Source organism: Plectropomus leopardus, chromosome 17 (assembly GCF_026936395.1).
Source record: "Plectropomus leopardus strain MGB_pleo_1.0 chromosome 17, ASM2693639v1, whole genome shotgun sequence".
NCBI lineage: Eukaryota > Metazoa > Chordata > Actinopteri > Perciformes > Serranidae > Plectropomus > Plectropomus leopardus.
In genome coordinates, this window is record NC_142192.1 from 33951357 (window position 1) to 33964410 (window position 13054).

The 13054-nt window shown below is 41.1% G+C and overlaps 1 protein-coding gene across 1 annotated transcript; it reads left to right on the top strand.

The window, feature by feature from the left end:
- Positions 1-6270: 6270 nt before the first annotated feature.
- On the top strand, positions 6271-12910 carry LOC121964339 (uncharacterized). The gene is made up of 3 exons (XM_088090026.1): positions 6271-6792; positions 7548-7659; positions 8456-12910. The coding sequence occupies exons 1-3, from the start codon at positions 6496-6498 to the stop codon at positions 12073-12075; spliced, it is 4029 nt and encodes a 1342-aa protein (XP_087946152.1). The 5' UTR covers positions 6271-6495; the 3' UTR covers positions 12076-12910.
- Positions 12911-13054: the final 144 nt, after the last annotated feature.

A 13054-nucleotide genomic window follows, 5' to 3' on the forward strand; every position in this document is an offset into this window, starting at 1 on the left:
TGTGATAAAGCTTTTAGTGAAAGGGGAAATCTGAAGAGTCACATGAGAACTCATACAGGAGAGAAACCTTTCAGCTGCATAGTTTGTAAGAAATCTTTTACACAGAGCGGAAGTTTATACAAACACACGAAAAACCACAAAGGAGATACCAGCTGCAGCTGTAGTATTTGTGACCAAATATTCACTTCATTTCAACTACTTGTCATCCATCAGTGTGTTGGTGGTCAGTCCTCACAGCTTCATCAATCTCAGACTAAGGAGATCAGAGAGGCAGAGCCTTCAGCCAGCAGCTCAACTCAACAGACGGAAACAGAAGCTGAGACTGATGACAGTGATGACTGGAAGGAGACTAGAGAACCAAAGTCAGGTTTAAACTCTCTGAAAAATGATCAAGTCCTTGTAATTGATTCAAGATGCAGTACTGGTAAGAAAAAATTCAGCTGCTCTGAGTGTGGAAAAAGATTTGGCACAAATTCAGAACTGACGACACACATAAGATCTCATACAGGAGAGAAAGCTTTCAGCTGCTCTGAATGTGGGAAAAGCTTTGACCGCAAGGACCATCTGCAGGAACACATGAGAACTCATACAGGACAGAAAGGATTTAGCTGCTGTGAGTGTGGGAAAAAATGTAGCACCAAGAAAAGTCTGACAACACACATAAGATCTCATACAGGAGAGAAACCTTTTAGCTGTTCTGAGTGTGGGAGAAGATATGTCTGCAAAGCAACTCTAGAGAGACACTTGAGATCTCATACAGGAGAGAAACCTTTCAGCTGCTCAGTCTGTAAGAAATCTTTTACACACAGAGGAAATTTAGAGATTCACATGGCAGTCCACACAGGAGAGAAACTGTTCAGCTGCAGTGTTTGTAACAAAAAATTTGCCTGGCGCTGTCAGATCAAAAGACATAAATGTGTCCATAGTCAGTCCTCACAGCTTCATTAGACTCAAACTGAGGAGAACAGAGAGGCAGAGCCTTTAGCCAGTAGCTCAACTGAACAGATGAGGGCGGATATAAACTGGACATGTAAGCCGTTTCCTGTAAGTTCAGACCTCTATCAAATTTTTGATGCGTCCTTTTGATCTTCAGACAGAGGAGCTCCATGTTTCAGGCTCCTTCAGTTTTCACACCTCAGTTTGAAGTTTGGCCCATGGACCCAGTCTTCATTCACTACTGATCACTGTTGTATGTGACCCTCAACATCATCAAGCTGACAAAAGAGCCTACTTTCTTCTCTTCTGTCTCCTACGACCTCACAGAGGGAAGTCGTCAAGCAGCTGTAGCAGCAAAGAACAGCTCTCTGCACGTGGCTCTGCAAGCACACAAAAAACTCTGCCAAATGGTCGAAGAGACCAGACAAGTTAGTCCTCCAGGCAGACACATATTTGGTAAGCTAACTTAAAAGCAAATGGGGGGAAAAGCAGAGCCAGTTCCAATCTGCTAACTCTGTAAGGATAACAAGGGACTGGTTTCATCTAATCTGCACAATCTGAACACAGCACAGCAAGGACTGCAGTGGAACCACAATTCTTCTAAGCCAGGCTCATCCTCAATAGCTAAGTGTCGGCTAACAAGCAGCACAACAAAACAACTGTTCCCTCCATTCATGGACTGAAAAAAATAATGACTGGGCACTGGGCAAGACTGTTCAGCTTTTGTCAATATATATATGTAACATGCATTGATCAACTGTTTTTATTTAGTTTTTTTTTTTTTGTTGTGATCTCTTTGTCATAAAATTAAGTAGATGTCTGTACCAAAGACAAGTCAATATTAGTTAGCTTATGTTTCACAAAGATAGAGCCTTGCATGCAACCAAGCATCCTTTTTCTTACATGCACCAGCACACACACAAACACACAAATTTGCGATGTTAGATTGTAGGTTTTTGTTTATTTTTTTGCGTTAATGTTAATAAATTCTTTTGAATCATACTTGCTGTCTGTTTGATATAGTACAAGAGTACATTCAATCAACCAAATTGAAAGTTTAATATAGTTTTGCTTTTTTTAATCTTGTTCCTGGTTTACTTCAGTAATCAGCATCAGCGTTTGCTGTTTCTGGACTCTTTGTTCACCGTGGAGGCACGAGAGAAATACTGAGTGTTTTCACGGATTGAATGTAACATGGGCTGACCAATAAACAAATGGTCATTCGATTGTTGAAATATTCCTTTAACCCTTCCTATGCTAAGATCTACAGTAACTAAAGCTTTCAGATAAATGTAGTGCAGTAATGTAGTAGAGTAAAAGCACAAAGTGGCATGAAAAGAGAGGACTCGTGAAGTAAAAGTACCACCAATCTATACTTAAATGCAGACAAGTTGACAAGAAAATGGCCTGAAAACTAGTTTTAAAAAAGTGAGACTGAATTTATTTTAAGTATATAATCTTTCTTTTTTTAGTAGAGAACATTGTCTGGTAAGCTATCACAAAGAATTATTTGACCTTTTTTTGAAAACTTGTCAAAAATTCAATATTTATATATTTTTTTTCAACTATTTTTGTTTTGTTGTTTAATTTTTAGTTTTCCTCTTTGTTCTAAATGTCAGGAGTTTTTCTTTTCTGATAGTTGTAACTTCTTTCCCTGTTAACAGAAATTAAGCCAATTTGCCCAGGTTTCAAAGCGTTAAGTATAAGATAATGAGAACTATTATTATTATAATTATTATTAAGAAAACCTGTACTTAAAGACTCATAGTCCTTCACTGATTAATTTGTAGTACATTTCAGTTTGTAAATGCTGTTTATTTGTCAGTTTTTAAACATCATTTATGTATTCCTGCTCAGTTTTAAAATTTTGACCAAATATGTAATCTTTGTTTTATCTTGTTTTATTTTACGCATGAGTGTTATTTTATAGTGGTGTTATCTCCATGAGCCTTTCATTGGCCCTTTGTCCTCTCCTGCACAATGTTCAAACTTCTCTTAATTTTCTTAATCGTTTTTTCATACACATTAATGGCCAAATAAATTACCTGAAAATATAAATCCTGGTGTTGAGAAATGTTTTGATGGTGTCATGCAAATCAAATCAAACTGCTATTGATTTAGTTCTTGTAGGATATGCTGACTATTTCATATCATTATTAGCTATGTGACCTGGTAACATTGGTCTTATGCTATGCTACGGTGAGTTTGTAAAACATTTTAATGGTTTCATCATTAACGGAGACTTTATCTGTCCGGGTTTGGTACTGATCACGTGACCTTTCGAAACCCGTTTCGAGCTATGTACTAAAGCTGTAAGTGACAAAACGTTTAGAAACTGTTCGATTTTCGGTGTCGAAATCGTGATCTCTACTAACTGATATTAACAGATTTTTGGGCTGTTTGAAAGAACGATAGCAGAGTACGAGGAGGAACTTTCTCGATCAAAAGAGGAGAACGAGCGACAACGGAAACTACTGGACGCTGTTTTCAACCCTCAGCTCCGGTTACACAGAGCAGGTCTGTTTACCTGAGGGACTGTTCTCTATTTATCACAGCGGGGTTGTTTAACTAAGGGACTATTCTCTATTTATCACAGCGGGGCTGTTTAACTGAGGGACTGTTCTCTATTTATCACAGCGGGGCACTTTAACTGAGGGACTGTTCTCTATTTATCACAGCGGGGCTGTTTAACTGAGGGACTGTTCTCTATTTATCACAGAGCAGGTCTGTTCCCGCAGTGTTTATATGACAAAGAATTTAAACAATAGAGCTCTACTGAGTAATTATTTGTTTTACAACTTTTAATTAACTTAATAATCATTAGTGACTCAGTTTAAACATTTTAATGAGACAAATTCAAAAGTTTTGGTTTCCAGCTTCTTAAATGAGGGTTTTCCTGCTTTCTTTTTCCCCAAAAACTGAATCTTTTGAGGTTTTGGCCAAAACCAGAGAAATGATGACGTCATCTTGATTTTTGGGAAACACAGATCAGCATCTTTAAATTTCATTTTATAATGTCAGACCAAACAGCTAATCAATTGAGAAAACAGTCAACAAAATAAAAAATCTCTAAAATTTGAAGGCATGTTGTCTTTTAAAATTTGAAAAATGTATCTCCTTCAGAATTTTTGGTGATTTTCAAAACCTTTTTTTTTATTCCTTTTTAGCAGTACATATGACTTTAGTGTGTGTGTGAGTGTGTGTGTGTGGAGATCCTCATAGCAGAGGATCATGATTCATTTACTTCTGAGCAATATTAAACATACAGCGAGAATGATTCCAAATTACTCAAAAGACAACAAAGCAGAAATAGTTTGTGTTTGTGTGCGAAACAAAGAGGTGAGAGAGAGAGACTGTTTGTGATAACACATAATGACAAAACGACTGACAACAGAGAGAACTACAAAGACCACACATGGTCAGTCAGGACAAAGGACCAAAGGAAACATGAAGTGGGAACTTTGAGTTCCCTCTCTGAGTGTAGTTGTGATGGAAGCCAAATCCGAGTGTGTGATCTGTGCTGTATAAAGGTGCCAGTTAGTAAAATAGATGTTTAGCTGCATGTGTTATGTTCCCGGCCTCGGGCAACCTAAACACAACATGAAGGTGTTTTCCCAGTCTCCCACTCCCAAGGAAAACCAGCCTACAAAGTTCAGAAAGGCAAAATGAGCAGTTTATTTATCCGGACGTGAGCACCAACTAAAGACAACACAAAAACACACCTCAGTCCCTAAACTTACCTAAAAACAAAAGTCAAACAAAAGACAGGTCTCTTACCTAAAATTCCTAACTGAGAACAAGCGAAAACATTCAACAGAAGAAAGAACGGTTACTCACTCCGTATACTGCTCAACAAAACTATCAAAGTGCTCAGTTATGTACAGTGACTAATAATAAACCAAAAAGAGTATTTGTTAAACACAATAAATACTCAGTAAACACAAAACAAGGCCAAAAGACACTGATTGAATACCAAATCACAAATGTCACACACACTAGCTCTCCTCCTTACTTACAAAGTTCCAAATGGTCAAACAGAGTTGCTTTGTTGAGCTGCTTGTTAGCCGGTGGTTGTCTGTTGTGGATGAGCCTGAGGAGTTGTGGATTCAGATGCAGTCCCTGCTGTGCTGTGTTCCAGCGCTGCAGATCAGAGGTTTCCTGTCACTTGTTGAGTCTTAACAGAGTTAGCAGTTCGGTGCTAACTTGGCTTTGTTCTTCGTTGCCTAAAAAAAGTTTACTCCATTTTGAAGTAATTTTTGAGAGTGAGATCAGATCATTTTTTTGCATCCCTACACAGAACCACTGCATTGTGATATTACAGTAACTTTTTTTTATAGAGATCTGAGTGAACGTTGTGAGGCTGTTTGATGTTTAGTGATCTGTTGGAGTCAATAATGAGATTTGGAGCTGTGATTTGACCATACAGCAACATTTTTCTGTAAGAGTGTATTATAGGAAGTCTCCCAGCAGACAAGGCTTCTCTCCGGGCTGAGCCAACCCTAACTATAAGCTGCATCAAAGAGGAATGTCGGAGCCAGCCCTAACCATAAGCTTTGTCAAAGAGGAAAGAATTAAGTGTGCTCTTAAATGTGGAGACGGGTTCTGCCAAAAATGGAAAATGGTTCCACAGAAGAGGAGCCTGATAACTGAAGGCTCTGGCTCCTGATCTACTTTTTGAGAATTTAGGAGGCAGAGGAACCCTGTGTTTTAGAGTGCAGTGCCCTGGTAGGATGACAGGGAACTATGAGGTCTGAAAGATATGATGGAGCCTGGCCATTCAGAGCTTTGTTAGTCAGGAGAAGAATAGGGAGCCAATGCAGAGAAGATAGAATCAGAGAAATATGATCTATTTTCTTGGTTCCCATCAGTACATGTGCTGCAGCATTCTGGATTAGTTCAAGAGTCTTTAGGGACTTGTTGGAGCAACGTGATAAGAAGGAATTGCAGTAATCCAGTCCAGAAGTAACAAATGAGTTGACCAGTTTTTCTGCATCTTTTTGAGACAGGATATGCCTAATTTTATCAATGATATGTTGTAGAGTAGGAGTAGTAGTACCACAAAATGGAAATACTCAAAGTACCTCAGAAATCTCCCCAGGTACAGTACTTGAGTAAATGTACTCCGTTACTTTTCACCACTGAAACCTTCTCACACAAACATTACTCCGTGTTGTTACTAATAGATGAAAACTCCACAGAGCAGCTTAAAATTTAAAAAGTGTTACCAAGCATGGTTAATAAATGTTTGTGGGTTTCCTTTAACAGCTCTCTGTCTGTTTTTCAGCTTTACCCTCAGATGTAATAAAGAGGATTGTTGTTAAAGAAGAGGACCAGGAGGACCCAGAGCCTCCACACCATAAAGAGGAGCAGGAGGACCCAGAGCCCCCACACATTAAAGAGGAGCAGGAGGAGCTGTGGAGCAGTCAGGAGGGAGAGCAGCTTCAAGGTCTGGAGGAGGCTGATATCACCAAGTTCCCATTCACTTCTGTCCCTGTGAAGAGTGAAGATGATGAAGAGAAACCTCAGTCCTCACAGCTTCATCAAAGACTAACTGAACAGATGGAAACAGAAGCTGATGGAGAGGACTGTGGAGGACCAGAACCAGACAGGAACTCACATCCAGATACACATTTACAACCAGAGACTGAGGACAAGACTGGAGACTCTTCTGAACCTGAGACTGAGGACAGTGATGATTGGAGGGAGACCAGAGAACCTCAGTCAGGTTTAAACTCTCTGGAAAATTATCAGACCGGGATACTCTACCTGCTTTGCTTGGAGGCACATTTGCAAAATGACAGGAGGCCAATTGCCAGTAGCAACAGCCCCAGACATGTTTCTAGTTTTTTAGGATATGTCTAGCATTTTAGGACTTTGATAGCGTCCCTATTTTATTTTGAAGGCCGCCCTGGAAGTGTTAGTGTGTACTTCCGCCGGTGTGACGGTGATCTCGGTTAGCAGAGTGAACCGTTAGCTGGATCTGAATAACGGCAGAAAAACAAACCGTCAGAGTTTAGTTCAGTAACCGGAGCAGAGATGGACCGACACCGGAAACTGCTGCTGCACGAGGCTTCAAACCCGAGAAGAAGAAGAAGAAGAGGTTTGTATTCTACCTGCTAACGATGCTAAGCTAACGTTAGCTGTTAGCCGCAGCTAGCTTCACTCTGAGCCTGTCTTGTTTATTTGTTTACAAGAACCAGTGGAGGAAAGTAACGAGTATATTTACCGATGAACACTGTGTTAGTAGTTTGCTCTGAGTATTTGCTGTTTGCTACTGTTTCTCTCGCAGCTTCAGTTACAGATTCAAGCAGTAATTTTTAAGATGACATTGAGTATCTGCCAAAACCAAGTCCCAATACGACCCTTGTATTTACCTGGCTAATCCAGCTGCACTGTTCACACTTCACATACTTTAAAGTTATTAAAATCAATCCAGTGTGAATGCTGTCAGTTCAATACCTGTAACGCAATACAAGAAACACAAGTCTGCATCCGAACACTTACGTAAAGACTTTGGTCTGGGACAAGAAATGTGAGCAGGCTTTTCCGGCTGTGAAAGGTCTTTCGTAGTTTCCCAGTGCTGTCTGCTCCAAACTTTACTGTGATTCAAGCTGGAGGTTGACGCGGGTGTTACCGAAGCCGGTGCTGTACTGCTACAAGTAGATTCTGTCGGCATTGAGCACCTGGTCTCTTACTTCTGTAAGAAGTTCTCTGTAACACAGAGTAAGTACAGCACAATTGAGAAAGAAGCCCTTGCAATGCTCTGGGCCCTCCATCATTTTGAGGCTTACTCCAAGACTTCACAGCCAGTGGTGGTCTACAAAGACCACAACCCTTTGGTGTACTTAAATCATATGTACAACTGCAATCATCAGCTGACGCGCTGGGCACCTATGGCCCAAAACGTCAATACAGAACTCTGTGAGGTAAGGTCCCTGCAAACACTTGCCGTTCAGTGATGCACCCTGACATATGGCTCCGCAGTCAAACACCGCACGAAGGAATCTTTACTTCCAGGGATGAACCAAACACCAGCTTACAGCGCAATGAACAAATCTTTAGTGCCACAGCAGGCAAAAACCCATTACCCATCCAGGTCAAACCCCTGACAACAACAGTGACTTTCCTACCTTTTATTTCTGAATCCAAGATGGCAGCATAGTAACACTCAATGTACACACATGGTAAATAATAATTAATGTCAGGTTAGTTAAAGCTCATATTTGGCTCCTATACTACAATTTAAAAAAAAGGTACTGGGGACCTATTCGAGTGACCAGCTGTGTGTTCCAGGGAATCACTTTATTCATATAATATCAATTTAGATTTTTTCACAGTCCCATGAGTACATCAAGACACCCATTATCTAACTAGCGGCTGGTTCAATGCAGGCCTGAGTCAACCCAAACGGTAAGCATCACCAAGTGATCTCTTAGTGATCTGTAGACAGAGTTTTTGTCCTGTGATTTGAATGATCAACGATATTTTTCTGTAACGTCTCTGTATGTGTTTCCTGCAGACATCCAGCAGCAGCAAGAAGTGGTTCCCCCCTCCAGTGTGGACCAGGAAGACCTAGAGCTCCCACACATTAAAGAGGACCAGGAGGACCCAGAGCCTCCACGCATTAAAGAGGAGCAGGAGGACCCAGAGCCCCCACACATTAAAGAGGAGCAGGAGGACCCAGAGCCCCCACACATTAAAGAGGAGCAGGAGGACCCAGAGCCCCCACACATTAAAGAGGAGCAGGAGGACCCAGAGCCCCCACACATTAAAGAGGAGCAGGAGGACCCAGAGCCCCTGCACATTAAAGAGGACCAGGAGGACCCAGAGCCCCCGCACATTAAAGAGAACCAGGAGGACCCAGAGCCCCCACACATTAAAGAGGAGCAGGAGGAGCTGTGGAGCAGTCAGGAGGGAGAGCAGCTTCAAGGTCTGGAGGAGGCTGATATCACCAAGTTCCCATTCACTCCTGTCCCTGTGAAGAGTGAAGATGATGAAGAGAAACCTCAGTCCTCACAGCTTCATCAAAGACTAACTGAACAGATGGAAACAGAAGCTGATGGAGAGGACTGTGGAGGACCAGAACCAGACAGGAACTCACATCCAGATACACATTTACAGCCAGAGACTGAGGACAAGACTGGAGACTCTTTCGTAGCTCAGATTGAAGTCAGTGTTGATGGTTGGAAAGAGACCAGAGAACCTCAGTCGGGTTTAAAAATGGATAGAGTCAGTAATTCAAGATGTATCGCTGGAAAGAAGCCACTTAGCTGCTCTGAGTGTGGGAAAATCTTTGGCACCAAGTGGGATGTGAAGAATCACATGAGAACTCATACAGGAGAAAAACCATTTAGCTGCCCAGTTTGTAAGAAATCTTTTGCACAGAGGGGAACTTTACAGAGACACACAACAATTCACACAGGAGAGAGAAGATTTAGTTGCAGTGTTTGTAACAAAAGATTTGCATCTCGATACCGCCTCGAGAGACACAAGTGTGTCGGCCATCAGTCCTCACAGCTTCATCAAAGACTAACTGAACAGATGGGAACAGAAGCTGATGGAGAGGACTGTGGAGGACCAGAACCAGACAGGAACTCACATCCAGCTACACATTTACAACCAGAGACTGAGGACAAGACTGGAGACTCTTCTGAACCTGAGACTGAGGACAGTGATGATTGGAGGGAGACCAGAGAACCTCAGTCAGGTTTAAACTCTCTGAAAAATGATCAAGTCATTGAGAAACCGTTCAGCTGCTCCGAGTGTGGGAAAAGATTTGGCTTCAAGACATGTCTGAAGAGACACATGAGAACTCATACAGGAGAGAGACCCTTTAGTTGCTCCGTTTGTGCTCAAAGATTTTTGCAAACAACACATCTGAAGAGACACATGACAATTCATACGGGAGAGAAACAATTTAAATGCTCACTGTGTGGTAAAGCTTTCAGTGAAAATGGAAACCTGAAGCAACACATGAGAACTCACACAGGAGAGAAACTGTTCAACTGCTCATTGTGTGATAAAGCTTTTCGTGAAAGGGGAAAGCTGAAGAGCCACATTAAAACTCATACTGGAGAGAAACCTTTCAGCTGCTCAGTTTGTAAAAAATCTTTTGCAAGGGGTGGAAGTTTAAACATACACATGATAATCCACACACGAGATAATGGCTTTAGCTGCAGTGCTTGTAACCAAAGATTCACTTCACATACATTTCTTGGAAACCATAAATGTGTCGGTGGTCAGTCCTCACAGCTTCATCAGACTCAAACTGAGGAGAACAGAGAGGCAGAGCCTCCAGCCAGCAGCTCAACTCAACACATGGAAACAGAAGCTGATGGAGAGGACTGTGGAGGACCAGAACCAGCCAGGAACTCACATCCAGATACACATTTACAACCAGACACTGAGGACAAGACTGGAGACTCTTCTGAACCTGAGACTGATGACAGTGATGATTGGAGGGAGACCAGAGAACCTCAGTCAGGTTTAAACTCTCTGAAAAATGATCACGTCCCTGTCAGTAAGAAACTATTCAGCTGCTCTCAGTGTGGGAAAAGATTTGGCTTCAAGGGAAATCTGAAGCGACACATGATAACTCATACAGGAGAGAAACCATTTAGTTGCTCAGTTTGTGCTCAAAGGTTTTTGCAGAAAACTCATCTGAAGAGACACATGACAGTTCACACAGGAAATAAACAATTTAATTGCTCAGTTTGTGGTAAAGCTTTCAGTGAAAATGGAAAGCTGAATCTGCACATGAGGACTCATACAGGAGAGAAACCATTCAGCTGCTCATTTTGTGATAAAGCTTTTAGTGAAAAGGGAACTCTGAAGAGTCACATTAGAACTCATACAGGAGAGAAACCTTTCATCTGCCCAGTGTGTAAGAAATCTTTTACACGGAGCGGAAGTTTATACACACACATGATAATCCACACAGGAGATAACAGCTTCAGCTGCAGTGTTTGTAAGCAAAGATTCACTTCATATAAACTCCTCGGAAATCATCAGTGTGTTTACTGTCAGTCCTCACAGCTTCATCAGACTCAAACTGAGAACAGAGAGGCAGAGCCTCCAGCCAGCAGCTCAACTCAACAGATTAAAACAGAAGCTGATGGAGAGGACTGTGGAGGACCAGAACCAGCCATGAACTCACATCCAGATACACATTTACAACCAGAGACTGAGGACAAGACTGGAGACTCTTCTGTAGCTCAGATTGAAGTCAGTCTTGATTTGAAGGAGACCAGAGAACCTCAGTCAGGTTTAAACTCTCTGAAAAATGATGCTGTCTCTGTCAGTGAGAAACCATTCAGCTGCTCTGAGTGTGGGAAAAGATTTGGCTTCAAGTCACATTTGAAGGAACACATGAGAACTCATACAGGAGAAAAACCTTTTAGTTGCTCAGTATGTAAGAAATCTTTCACAAAGTCTAGCAGTTTAAGGAATCACTTGAGAATCCACACAGGAGAGAAACCATTCAGCTGCTCTGTTTGTGGTAAAGCTTTCAGTGACAGTGGGACACTGAATAAACACATTAAAACTCATGCAGGAAAGAAACAGTACAATTGTTCAGTCTGTGAAAAAGGATTTTTATGCAAGGCATATCTTAAGAGACATGTGAAACTACATACAGGAGAGAAACCATTCAGCTGCTCAGTGTGTGATAAAAGATTTTTGTTCAAGTCACATCTTCAGAAACATGTGACAATTCATACAGGAGAGAAACCATTCAGCTGCTCAGTGTGTAATAAAAGTTTTTTGTTCAAGTCGCATCTGAAGAGACACATAACAATTCACACTGGAGAGAAACCGTTCAGTTGCTCAGTGTGTGGCAAAACTTTTAGAGAAAGGGGAAAATTGAAAAAACACATGAGAACCCACACAGGAGAGAAACTTTTCAGCTGCTCAGTTTGTCAGAAATCCTTTGCACAGAGTGCAAGTTTATATGCACACATGATAATCCACACAGGAGATAACGTCTTCAGATGCAGTGTTTGTGACCAAAGTTTTAAATTCTATAAACTTCTCAGAGACCATCAGTGTGTCGGTGGTCAGTCGTCACAGCTTCATCAGAGTCAAACTGAGACGAACAGAGAGGCAGAGCCTCCAGCCAGCAGCTCGACTCGACAGACCTAAATGACAACATTTTATATTAGCAACAGTCTGGATTTCACAGAAGCTGCTCGTCATGTATGTCTGCTGACAGCTTATTGATAAGATCACATCACAACCAGATAACAGTGAATCTACAGCAGGAGTTTGTCTGGATTCATAAAAAGTCCAGTATAAACGAGCACCCTCAACTCCGGGCTGTGATGTTCTCACGGGACCCAAACCCTCCTTTTTAGGGACATGTCTCCAGTGAAATGCAAACATTAAGGTATGACAACAGCTGGGATGGTTGCACATGAAATCTGGCAGTAAGTATCCTTAAACAAAGGTGAACAAAACAAAATAAGATTTTGGGGCTCACTGCCGTTCTGTTTTCACATCTTCTAATTCAAGTGGACTGAGAGAACACCAGACTTCTGCTCATCCGGTCAGCTCTGTTTTCAGGAGACATTGACCAATCACTGGTCATTTCAGAGAGAGGACGCTCCTATTGACTGAGCATACACGTGTCCTCCAGTGAGTGTGCACGAGATCCTGCAGAGAAAGTTCCAGCATTGGCAACATCTGCCTACTCTCTCTTAAACTCTCTATTAAACATTTTTACTAGAGTGTAATGGTCTATATATTTAAATGTGCATCATCTGCATCCTTTAGATAATTGTGTTCATTAATTGCAATTTATGATCAAGATGAAGTTATTTAAATTCACTTTTTTCCTGCTATAACTGTTTTGTCAATTAAAGGCAAAATGCTAAAAAAAAAAAAAAAAAACAACCTTAAAAAAGTTCAATAGCTCAAACTCTCCTTTACCACACAGGAGAAAAGAGAAAGAAACATTAAAGACAGCATAGAAACTGTCTTTCTTTCTCTTTCTTTTGTTACTTTTATTTTGGTCAGCTTTGTTTTTTAATGTAAAGTATGAAAAGTGGTCATCACTCATTTGCTGTTGAGTAAATCATTAGTTAAGTAATATCACACTCGAGATCGTGATGTTGTTCTGTAT